The 13361-nt window shown below is 36.4% G+C and overlaps 1 protein-coding gene across 1 annotated transcript in view; it reads right to left on the bottom strand.

Annotated features, from left to right (window-relative positions):
* Positions 1–12663, bottom strand: part of NUP58 (nucleoporin 58) — a 41869-nt gene extending 29206 nt beyond the window's left edge. Inside the window, exons 1-10 of the mRNA XM_009290240.2 lie at positions 12659–12663; positions 12425–12564; positions 11057–11092; positions 9440–9592; positions 8259–8393; positions 7392–7502; positions 4471–4495; positions 3956–4021; positions 2998–3172; positions 550–629 (exon numbers count right to left, since the gene is read on the bottom strand). Of these exons, the coding sequence (XP_009288515.2) occupies positions 550–629; positions 2998–3172; positions 3956–4021; positions 4471–4495; positions 7392–7502; positions 8259–8393; positions 9440–9592; positions 11057–11092; positions 12425–12564; positions 12659–12663 (926 nt within the window). The remainder of the gene's footprint in view (positions 1–549; positions 630–2997; positions 3173–3955; positions 4022–4470; positions 4496–7391; positions 7503–8258; positions 8394–9439; positions 9593–11056; positions 11093–12424; positions 12565–12658) is intronic.
* Positions 12664–13361: the final 698 nt, after the last annotated feature.

Below are 13361 nucleotides of genomic sequence, written 5' to 3' on the forward strand. Positions count from 1 at the left end.
ACTAGTGGAAAGAGAGAAGACTATTTTCTCATGTCTATGAGATAAAGAGAAATTAAGCGTAGAAATAAAACACTGATTCTATGAAGCGTTCGGTACAAATGTTACGAGAAGTAGAAAAAATTTCATATTATGAAGTTCATAGAATCACAGAATAGTTTGGGTTGGAAAGGACCTTTAAAGGTCATCTAGTCCACTCGCCGTGAAATAAGCAGGGACATCTTCAACTAGATCAGGTTGCTCAGAGCCCTGCCCAACCCAATCTTTAAAAAGCTTCCAGGAATGGGGCATCCACCTCTCTGGGCAACTTGTTCCAGTGTTTTGCTACCCTCATAGTAAAAAAATTCCTCCTTATATCTGGTCTGAATCTACCCTCTTTCAGTTCAAAACCATTATCCCTTGTCCTACTGCTACAGGCCCTACTAAAAAGTCTATCCTCATCTTTCTTATAAGCCCCTTTTTAAGTATGAAAGGCTGCAATAAGGTCTCCCCAAAGTCTTTTCTTCTCCAAGTTACATTATGGACTATTTTTTATGAATAACAGTAACTCACTCTGCTGGGGCTGTATTTTCATGCTGAAGACCAGGAGGAGTTTTCTGTGTTCGTAATGCTATTTCTGCATTCTTTAGCTCCTAATAGGGAAAATTAATAAGAGATAAGGTTCTGAATGAAGTGTTCAAAAAGAAAAATAGCTACAACTCTACTGCTCATTCACATAAAATATTTTCTTCATATATTTAAGTTAACACTGTGATAGAATCTGACCAGAAATTCTTCACAGAACAGACTGCCAGAAAGTTGGAGAACTGTGAATACCAACAGAAGTTTGGGGAAGGAACAAACAGCAGCACATACTGAAAGCACATTGGGCTCTCAGAAGTTGAGAAAGTATTGCACTAAACTGCCAGAGATTAGATCTAATTTCTATTGTACTTCAGAAATCCTGTTACAATTATTGAGGACTAGGGGGAAAAAAAAGCAACAGCCAAGTACAAGGAAGTAGCACACCTAAAAGAGAAGAAATAGAACAAAAAGGATTATTTCTCCTTTTAAAAAGAAGATTAACTAGTTAAAAAAAAGCCTCTCTTTCTATGGAAATGATCTTTTTATGCATGATAATTACAGCATACACTTTTGTTTACTACCTTCTAATAACTCTATCACTAAGAATTTCTCAGTGCCTGGTTCTGCGATTATTCTCAACCGCATCATTTACAGAAATATGAAAATATCAGTAACAAGTTTTTGTTTCCACAGAAAACTGTTGGCAAGGCACAACTATAGAGTATTTCCTTTTGTTATCACAAGATATATTAAAAACATCAACATTTTTACTTTAGAATAAAATACACATATATATCAAGCAGCCTTGACATACCAGATGAAATAAAAAGTGGTACAGAACTTAACTTGAAAAGAACTTGCATCAAAACTTGAGCTCAAATTGGTTGCACAGTTAAGATGCAGACTGGTCGACAGAGTTGTGACTCAAGTTCACTAAATGAATACTAGTGCTAGTTAAGATATTTTGGTCCCCGAAATGTTATGGGGTGGTTTTTGTTTTGTTTTTTTTAAAAGTCATCAGAAGAAAACATACTTGCATTGCTGCTGCTCCAGAGTCCAGCATGTTGTTACAAATATGTCTTTACTAGCAGCTGAATATATAACTGAAACTGAACTAAAGTGGGCACACATTCCCTTCTGTTGCCTTTGCTATGTAGGAGCGCTTTCCTGAATAAAAGTAATTTTATTGCTGTTGTACTTATCTGAAAATACTGATATCACAGATTTAAGTCTCCCTCAGTAACTTCAAACAGATTAGAAGGGATTCAATTTTTCGCTTTGTTTACAACTGTTTTAGTTTGGACACGTGTTAACTTGACTGATAAAGAAGGCTAGTTATCTGATATGAAATAATCAACATACAAACTCTAAATAACAAAATTTATATTCAATTATACCTGTGCAGTTTCCACTTTCAGCTTGTCAATATTAAGAGTGTTTCTCTGTAATCCACTGGCAACTACAGACAGAAGTTGTTTCAAAGCTTTAATGTCTTCTTGTACTTTAAGCATTGCTTTAGAGGACATTCTACTAATCTCTTCCTGAACTTGTTTTTGCTCTTTCACAAATTTCCTGGGCAAGGGAAAAAGAAGAGGGTGGGGAGGAAAGAAACATAATAATACATTGAACCTGAAGTATGCAAGTGTTTACTTCTCAGTCACATTATTTAAATAGGTATTAAATTAATTTTTCCAAAATCAAGTACTGAACAGTAAAATTACTGTATAGCGTAGTATTATCTTAACTCCTAGCATGCTAATACTGTAAAAAAAACCCACCAACCCCCCCAAACTTCAATAGCAAGTGTTTAAACATGTTATGCTGAACCCTGACAAACTAAGATATATATCAATTTTTTTATATATATATAAAAAAATATTTAACTAACTTATTCCTAGAACATTTAAGATTTTCACACTTATCTTCAGTCAGGTGAAGTCAGGCAGGTTGTTCAGAAGAAGAGTTCTGAAGCAATACATCTGGAATCTTGATAGACACCTCCCCCCCACCCCCCCGCCCATCAAGACATAGAAAATTATGTTTTTTTTAAAAGTCATCAGAAGAAAACATACTTGCATTGCTGCTGCTCCAGAGTCCAGCATGTTGTTACAAATATGTCTTTACTAGCAGCTGAATATATAACTGAAACTGAACTAAAGTGGGCACACATTCCCTTCTGTTGCCTTTGCTATGTAGGAGCGCTTTCCTGAATAAAAGTAATTTTATTGCTGTTGTACTTATCTGAAAATACTGACATCACAGATTTCAGTCTCCCTCAGTAACTTCAAACAGATTAGAAGGGATTCAATTTTTCGCTTTGTTTACAACTGTTTTAGTTTGGACACGTGTTAACTTGACTGATAAAGAAGGCTAGTTATCTGATATGAAATAATCAACATACAAACTCTAAATAACAAAATTTATATTCAATTATACCTGTGCAGTTTCCACTTTCAGCTTGTCAATATTAAGAGTGTTTCTCTGTAATCCACTGGCAACTACAGACAGAAGTTGTTTCAAAGCTTTAATGTCTTCTTGTACTTTAAGCATTGCTTTAGAGGACATTCTACTAATCTCTTCCTGAACTTGTTTTTGCTCTTTCACAAATTTCCTGGGCAAGGGAAAAAGAAGAGGGTGGGGAGGAAAGAAACATAATAATACATTGAACCTGAAGTATGCAAGTGTTTACTTCTCAGTCACATTATTTAAATAGGTATTAAATTAATTTTTCCAAAATCAAGTACTGAACAGTAAAATTACTGTATAGCGTAGTATTATCTTAACTCCTAGCATGCTAATACTGTAAAAAAAACCCACCAACCCCCCCAAACTTCAATAGCAAGTGTTTAAACATGTTATGCTGAACCCTGACAAACTAAGATATATATCAATTTTTTTATATATATATAAAAAAATATATAGCATCTATGTAAAAGTGATTACTACTTTGAACTCACAAATACAGTGACATACCACCTCTTTGACTAGTCTACAACCTGCCTCCTTCCTGCCTGAGAGAAGGTTCTTTTGCAGTTCTCTCTATTCCATACGAGATCCACAATGCACATGCAGTATGGACATAAGGTTCAGTACTTACTATGCATGTGCAACAGGCTTAATACTCCCAGAGAGAGATGGATCAGATTCTAAGAGCGTATTTGTTGGGCATGCTCATTTGCATAAATGCATGGAAAAGCAAGGCTGAAAAAAAAACCAGCCTAAGACTTCAGCTACTAGAACTATCCATCTACTCTGTTCCCAAGGTGAACCTGCTGAAAGGCCTTGGGCTAATAAGTTATCCTGCATGCAGGCTGCAGTAGGGTGTTTTTGGTCACAGAGCATCGACAGCATACAATACTTTAGCTAATCAACTATCATAAAAAACACTACTTACTGTAGATTTTCTACATCTTGACAGATTACTGGAGGTAGATTTTCGTCCTTTAGTGCTTTGCTATCTCTACAAGAGACAATGCATGTTTAGATGGTGCTTTAATACTGCCAAACATTTTTGCATGACTTCTAAATATCGTGAAAACATTTAAGTGACTGATTACAGTTTTGCACCCATTGCACATATGCTGCAACTAGGAATGATTTGGATTAATGCATACAGATACTATGCCAGGGTCCAAGCCTGTGGTGTAAGCATCGTACACATTTGCAGAAACCATTCTTCAGACCACATGATCAGTCTATAGCAGATGCCAGATAAGCTGTAGGTATTGCATTTGATGCGAAAATTGCAGTGTTTAAAATGATGACCCACCATTATTAAATTGGCCATATTGCAAAAGTTGGTTATTTACATTTATGCCTTTTTCAAGACTGAAGTAGTAGAAAAGCCAACATATTTAGTTTAGCTGTTTTCTAATAAGACATGGAATGCAAAGAAAATCTGACACTTACTCTGGTCTTGTTCCTGTTTTGTCACCTAGAAAGTAAAAACTGTAGGTCAGAAATAAAGCTTTGAAGAACAAACAAAACAACTTTAGTGAGATTTTAGGGAAGAACTAATGACTACAATCTGCTTGATTTCTCTTGATAAGAGGAACAGACTAGGCTAGCCATAAAAGAAAGAGGGTTTTAATTTACTCCCCCTTCACAGATAAATATCTTTTCAAGAACAATGGTTCAACAGTTGAGGTGCTAATTTCTTGGCACACAGAGTAATGCAAAACATCTTGTGTCACTATACAAGTCACTACAAATGCATAAGCAACTGCAGTTGCATAAGAAATCTGTTCCTGCTTATGCAACCACAACTCACTTAAACCTGCGCCCACAAAACATTCAAGTGTTTAAATTCAGCAACAGCAGCCTCCTCTCAAATACGAATCATAGAAGGTAATGAAGGTTTGCCTATTGGACTTCCCTAAGAATTCTGCTATTGCATTAAGTCCAGTAATGAATGAGGTTTTACAGAACTGAAGATGTTACTGCTTACGTACCACCTACACACTCCAAACTACGCATCTATGGATCAAGATGCCAAATGCCTCTGAGTAATAGAATGGAGCTGAGAACAATATTGTGCATAACACAGGCCATGACTATTTCCAGTCATGGCCGGGGCAGTAATCACATCCCATACTATAGCAGTCTGCTAGGAAGAACACTCACTCAGAAAGACCAAGAAGTGGGCTTCTACCTTCTTCAGCTGGATGCAATTCACATCCTCACTTCCCTCTAAGTGCCACCAAGGCAGAAAGTAGCTATGCAGCTAATGCTAGTGCCACAAACATTTTAAGCTGCACAAGCCAATGCTCTTGCCAGGAGAAGCTACTACTTTTAGAAGCAACATCTACTTAAATTGTCTGCAGACTCTGTCACCCAGTATGTTAGAGAGCCTCAAGTCTCACAACTATTCCCTACGCCTTTTGCTAAGAGGAAAAAAAAAAAAAATCTACACAAAATTGGGGGGGAATAAACCCCAGAATTTAGGACTCCTTTCTCAGCTGATAACCTAAGTTAGGCAGAAAACTAAGTATATATTTTGCTTTCTCTCTCCAGCAACTTTTTTTTTTTGCTGTAGGTCAGAACAATACTTCCAAAGTAAAAGATACAGATTTGAAATCAGATTTTTTTACTTTCTGGGCAAGTGAGTGCTCCAGATCTTACATTTTTTACATTCTTTTTAGTAATACATGAGGAAAATACATATAAAAACAGCTTCTTTTCCTGCAGCTGTATTTTAAAGAAATACTAGACAGTCAGTCTTCAGTCTCCAGAAGGAAAAGCTTTTATAACCAATTCCAGAAGAGAGAACACAGGTGCTAGTCCCTGTCTGTCCTGGGATTTAGGGTGCTTTGCTTTGGTAGCCACATCTCCTCCTTCCTTCAGGAAGGAAAAGAAATAAAACCCTCAAAACCATAAAACCACCACCCTCAAACCTTAACACAGTTCCTCATATAGCAGTACAAACAATTGTACTGACAGAACTCAGTGGCAGCACACAGGTGGGGATATTTGTCATGGCTGCATAAGCCAGCACTATCCATTATGGGAGACACTCCTAAATTAAAGCCTAAATTAAAAAAAAAAAGAAAACTCGAAAACCAGTCTCCTTCGACATTTCCCACTGCTTAGCTAAGGGATCTCTGCTTATCATCCTGACAGTGATAGTCCAACTCACCCAGTTCCACTATGCAACATATGGGGAATTGAGGTACTCATTCAAGTTTCCACCCTAAGAGCTGGGCAAAGCAATGCTGAGAGATGTCAGACTGAAGCAGATTGAGTCTGTGGTTCTCTGGTCCTCATTTTAAGATACTTGTATATTATGGCAGTATTGTGATACCCTAATATTATAGTAATGGAAATCCCATAAGAACCTAGGAATCGTAGCTTTTTCTTCACTCCCAGTTTCAGTAATAAGCCCCCAAAACAATCAACATCATGCAGAGCGCTCCAGTTTGGACAGTCAATACACCATCTCTTCTACAAGTATGAAGAACTATGTTTCCACAACTCATGTTACTCTGTAAAGATGGTTTTACAGACTTTCCGTATTTCCTTCTCTTTTAGCTGTTGGTATACCTAATTTAAAATTTGGCTCCTGAATGGAATCAAGAGATTAAATTAACAGTATTGATTCCCCAGAGAAAACGCACATTTTAGAATCAGCTTTAGTTAAGCTTACTCTGGAAGTATAAAAGCAAGACAAATTAATAAGTGTCCATATGTCAATGCTCAATATTCCCTTACTTAAGTACTTTAAAGCTACCACAGAGGTAAAGTTTTTATAACTGGTTTTAACAACCTGGATAGAACATATCAGATAGAACTACACACCACCAGAAATACAGCTTTGAAGAATAACAGCTAAAAATACGACATTTTTATTGTGCAGGCTTTCGAAAAAAGAAACCAAGTTTAAGATCTGTTACAGCTGGAGAAAGCTGGTTTCAAACGAGTACTTTTTGTATTTGCAATGCATTACTTAAACATAGCTCTGCTCCCCCCTCTAGTGGCTATTCGACATATAGCTGTTCAGAAATCTGCCATAGCTTTTCAGCAAACGGCCCTATGAGTCTTCACTCCTGAAAGGCTAAAGGGTTTAGATCCTAGTTCTCAAGTATGATACTGGTTTATACTTATTTTAAATAAATTTACATTGCATTTGCAACCAAAATCTTGCTCTTCTACAGAAGCACAATATCTAAGAATGAAATTAACTGAAGTGTCTTGTAAAAGGGGAGGGAAAAAAAGAGTTAAAGCTGTCAGCTTTAATTTCACACTCCTAACACAATGAAATAGTGTCTTTGCTGTAGTGCTCTGATAATTTTCTCAATTAAAAAAAAATTATGAATGTTTTAAAACAAACTTACTCTTTTTGTCTGAAGAACTACTAAAATCAATGCCACCAAGACCTTCATTAGTAGTAGTTGAAGGAGCCGCAGTTGTCCCCAGAGTCAAACTCAATGTGTTCTGCCCAAGTCCTACAAGAAACCCAAACAGAATTTCTGCACTTAAAATATTGATAATTAAAACTTCTTTTAAACTAAAAGCACATATAATCTCGCTTGCTGTTTCAGTGTCCATTTACTACATTTGGATTTAAAAAATATGCAAAATAAACAGAGAAGAAAACAGACTGCATGAAGTTTCATACAATTGTACGCAAGTGTTTTATGTAATTTCTTCACACTACCAGGTAGCTAATTAGATAACTAACTTATCAGCATCTTGTGTATTTCTGTTTCATTTAAGAGTTTAAAAGCAGTGTTACCAAGACTACAATACGGCGCAACAAATTTTTCCTCTAGAGCTGAAAAAGACAGGAAGCCATGAAAATGACAATACTAACAGTTAAAGATTTTATTTAGATCAAAAGCCACCAAAATAAGGAGCTTTCAACTTCTCCAGTTAAAGGAGATACTTGTTATCATCACCCTCTCCCATTTATGATCAACTTCCTTGAGTCAATTATGGCAATGACAAAGATTTCCTTGCATTTTCATTTAAAAAAAAAAGTGTTAAGTACAAGTGAATTTAAGAATGAGAAAGAAGCCAATGATTCAGATTTCGTTTTTATTATCCTGTTACTGTTCTTAACTGTAACACTGCCAAAAATTACACTTTCACAGTGTTAAGATTTTATATAAACTAAGTCTTACATTATGAAATTTATACAATCACATGTTAAATTTCAATGTTTTGAGACAGAAGGAGGAAAAAACTAAAATAACTTTTACCTGTTGCTGCTGTGCTTGTATTCTGGAAGAGTGAACCTCCTAAACCTGCTAAGGCTCCTCCTAAGGAAAGGCCTGTGGAGGCAGTTGTAGTCGGAGCAGTTGTGCCACCCAAATTTAATGTAAAGCCAGTAGTTCCTGCAGAAAAAGGAAAACAATTTCATGCAGACACTGCACTCAAATACATCCACAGACAATTTGAAATAACTGAAAGGTCTGAACAGCATCTTTATCATAATTGGGTAATAAACTCAATCGTTTTTATTTCCTGCTGATTTTCCAAACAAAGCCATAGAGACTTTTGAATTATGTTATTTTGTCCTACAATATCATAATCCTGATTAGTCCATATTTACCTGCAACTATACAAAATTTGGGAGTCCCCCAGAACACTAGAGAATCTAGAAGTTGGCACAGAATTTATTTTACAGCATAATGGATCTAACAAGTGCTGTTGACTTCTTATATTAAAATGCTGAAGTGTTAATGTTTTATGTTAAACATTAAAATATTTTACACAAGACAGATGATACAAGAACATTTCCTTGGTAGTTCCTCTGGAATTAAGCATCCTAGCTTTTGGTAGGATAGGGAAGAATTGAGTAGAGAGAGACCACAGGCATAAAGGGACAGAGCACAGAGGGCACAGATAGCTGAGCTCAAATGCAGACTCCTAAGGTTAACAAAAATGAACTCCAGTCTAATTATCATCATGCACGGTGCAGTTTAGCTCGGTTAAATATGATGGCAGGTATGTGCCAGTATGAGAACTAAACTGGAAAAACCTTGTTTCCACTACTAGTTAACCATTTCAGGCTATCTACAAGTGATAGACATTTTCCAAACTTTTCAGCTGTGCAAGTAGGAAGCTTTCAAGCTTCAGTGGCGTTAACAATAACAAAAATAATCATTTTGCATGACAAATCAGCTCTTGCTACACTTCTAATGACTTAGATTATATGCTGCCTATATCACATGGTATACTGCCCATAAATCTATCTGTATTAGGGTACCCAAATTTAGAACTAGTGAAGTCCAATGAACCTTCTTATTAAAGTACCACAAAATTACGTAAATGCTAGAAAAATATAGAGTGTAGAACTGTTTTACCATAAAGTTTTATTGTTAAACCCAAACAACCACCCCCACAAAAAAAACCCCCAAACCCCTAAACAGTTTCCTACCTGCTGCGGGAGTTGATGTAAGAGCAGATGATAATGATAGGCCACCCGCTGAGGTAGAAGTAACAGGTAAAGCAAATGGTGTGGCTGAACCCGCAGGTTTGTTGAAACCTAAACTAAAGCCTGTGGTAGCTGCTGATGTGGTGGCAGGCGTGCCTAAAAGAAACCCAAAAACAATTATCACTCTTAGAACATGCTGCTTGAGAATGAATGCCTAATTCACCTTCTCTTCTGAACTATTCCCATTTAACCATCATGAGCACCACAGCATGCAAAATCACTTGCATCAGTAAAATATCCCAATAGCACCTTCAGACAAATTTCAAACATTTACATTAATTGCACAGGCATTTTTGCTCCATAACTCCTAGTGATCCAATGGGCTTTAATCATGGACTGGCAATTCTATCTAGTGGTAATTAAAAACTGTAAAAAAAAAAGCTCCACCAAGAGCATCTAATAGATGAACCAAATATTGGTAAACGGAGCTATAAACAATACTGCCCAAAATACAGACTAAAAATTCTCAATGGGATGTGCATACCAAAATGAATGCACATATCCTTTCAATTTGTAAACAAGAAAAATATGTTGAGAAGTTATTCCCTCAAACTTTGCTTTCGAACACTTTTAAAGTAAAGCAAACAAAGCTTCCACTTCCTGCTGTTTTCATGGTAAGAATACATTTTACATTCTAGAATCCATATTCCAAAGTAAAGGAGTGTGCATATACATACACAAACCACAACAGCATGCATAAGAAACTGAGAATACCAAGTATGTGAAACTGCTGTGTGTCTGTTTTGGATGACAATTTCATTCAGCTATCGAAAAGAATTAATGTTCATCTACATAGTACTGACTGCCACATATGATTATGCATCACACAGTCTGTTCTGGGTTAGCTGCTGCTCCTCCCTTCTTCTGCCCATTTCATTTGCTTCTTTAACCAACACTATTTTTTCCTATTTATTCACACTATGGCTTCCTAAGTTGTTGGACTGCAGTCTGCCTTGTAGCACCACCCCCACCCCCAACATTTGTGATACTCAAGCTCAGTTTCTCCTCAGACCTCAAGTTGCTGGTGTTTAAAAAGAAAAACAACAAACCCCACAACTGCCCACATATTCCTGTATTTCTAATGACAGCTGAAACATAGTCACTAAAGATGCAGAGAAACAAAAGTCAAGTATTCCCAAGGTCCGTTCCCAGTTCAACCCTCTTTATTCTGCTAAAAGAGGTAATTACCAAACACGCCTGTTCACACAAAGTTCATTAGAGCAACAAATTCTGTGTGAAGAATTCTTTGACAACATATCCCACCTCCCCTCTGCTGAAGGATGAAACTCCTTAGGGGACATAAATACAAAGTCTAACTTTTCACTATGACCACTGTCACTGTTGTACAGGAATGGAATAATCCTTTAACAACAAGTAACAATGCCCAGAACTGCAGGACTCCACTCTGGTTTGCAGCCTTAACATTTGGGCTGCAAAGCAGACTGCAATTAGTAATGGGGAAAAAGCTCACATATGACCACTAACTTTCTCCATTACAAGAAAGATCTATCTGTATTTTTGTTTGCCTGTATAACATTAAAACCCAAATTAGGTCCTTACCTAGTGTCAGTCCTGTAGCAATAGTTGTTGCTGTTCCTGCTTTAAGAATGGAAACGGAGTAAGAATAGTAATTGAAGACCACAGAGCAGTTATGATAGTAAAAAACATGAGACAAAACACTGAAATAATGCAACATTATGAGACAATACGTAGACTATTATACAAGTTTTTTCTGTAGTATGTTGAAAGCAAAACAACATTAACATAGAAAACAGTATTTGTAAGCAGCAGCAGCACAAATCAAAGCATAACTGACTTCAAAAAATGTCATTTTTAAGAATCTGCTAACAGTGAAGCTGATGTTATAACAGCACTATAGCAAATTGTTTGAAATTCCAAACAAATTAAGATAAACAAAAATATGGAAAAGTAATTCTATCAAGTATTTTTTTCAGCCATATGGCAGTACATAACATTAGTATGTAAAACAGCAGATTTACAGTATAATGAAGAGGATTAGAAAGTCCAAAGCCTTTGCAAAATCCTGTGTCTTGGTTTAGGGTTCCTGCCCTACTGGTAATTTAAAGAGATTATTTTTAACACAGTGCTATGCCATTTCATATTTGAAAAACCATCTGATGAGAAAATTGAAATAATCATTGAGAGCTAAAAAAAATTACCCCAATGTAGCCAAACACAGTAATACAGGCTTTCAGTCTACTGTTGAATTTATTTTTAGTAGATTGGTTTTTAGAACTTCCCCTATCTACTCATACAAGTGTACAAGAAAAAAAGACCGTTTTGTCTAGCAATATTGAAGCCAAAGTAAAATTCATTGTTATGAATTTCAGCATGATGGCTGAAAAAATACCTAGTCAGAAAAGTTTTATTCTTTTGCACTCCAATATTCCTGTAAGAATCTGTATGTTCATAGGCTGAATTAGAGACCTAAGAAAATATTAATAGATTTCTTCATGCATATTGCTAACATTAAAAAAACCCAACAAAACAAAAAATGTTTACTACTGCAGGATTACAAATATCACATTACAAATACTAACAATGTTTTAAAATATTTTTCAGATCAAAGTATACCTCAATCTTAAATCATAATTTTGAGCATCCTGGATGAAGAGTTAGATTTCTAGAAAACATCAGGATTCAAATTATGCAACAATTTACACATAGGCCCAGGCACAGTTTTCTGGTAACTGCATTTGTGTTTCTGCAGCATTGGTACTACATAATTCTCAGCAAATGACCTTTTAAACTGTTCAATGAAGCCTTTTTAGAAATCTACATAAGTAATAACCTGAGCTACAGAACTACTGTAAAAAAAGTAAGCACGTTATGACCCAGGTTTTTTGTGTACATATGATATTTCTTCACTGTTGATTCAAATTTCTGCTGTACAAGAATTTTTTCTACCTGTACTGGTGCCTCCTAGTGTAAAGCCAGTGGTCGGTTTTGATCCAAAAAGTCCACTCCCAAAGCCCACTGAAGGAGCTGATGTAGTTGCTGTAGCAGTGGAAGAGCCCAGAGTTCCAAAATTAAGTCCTCCTGTTGAGCTATTACAAAATAAGACTATTAGCAATAATTATTTTTCAAAATAAAAAATCCTGCCCCCCCCCCCTTTTTTTTCTTTTTTTCCCCCCTTCCCACGCCATCATTCATTTTCCTGAACCACACACAATGCAGCTGGACAAGACAGAGTCCAAGCTCACTGCCACCAAACAGAAAGAGGAAGCCCATCTCCCTCTTTCCTTCTACAGCTCTGTAACTCCCACTGCTTCCCTGACACAGACTCCACCATTTGTTCAGCTCCTTGCTGAGCTGATACATCTTGCTAGACCAGTGGGAAATTTGAACTTTTCTCTGTTAGATCATCTCATTAGTTCTGCCTAATTATTCTCCCTGAACTACTGAAATGGGAGAACAAGTGTTAGAGGCAGCACAAAGATGACAACAAACCTCCAAGAACATCTTTTCAAAGCAGGTTACAAGTCCAGTTAGATACCTCTGACCAGAAGCCTCAACCAATGTTACTTTATTTAATTCTAAAGTGATAAGCAGAGACACACAACCATTCACATCAACAGCACAACTTTGCCCTACCTTACCACCAAAACACACTGATGCATGAATTCATTCTCTAACCAAAATGCTATCCTTCCCCACAGGTGCAAACCATAGGGGACCCATGCCTACCATACTTTCTTTTTTGACTGTATACTTGTCAGAAAGTTACAGAAATAAACTTCCAGAGCTATTTTCACAGATGAAGGTACAGAGAGGATGTACAGATGAATGTACACATATGTACACAGATGAATTTCAGAGAGGAAGGAGAGAATCAGAGATCAGT

This window comes from Aptenodytes forsteri, unplaced genomic scaffold (genome assembly GCF_000699145.1).
Source record: "Aptenodytes forsteri isolate BGI_AS27 unplaced genomic scaffold, ASM69914v1 Scaffold155, whole genome shotgun sequence".
Lineage (NCBI taxonomy): Eukaryota > Metazoa > Chordata > Aves > Sphenisciformes > Spheniscidae > Aptenodytes > Aptenodytes forsteri.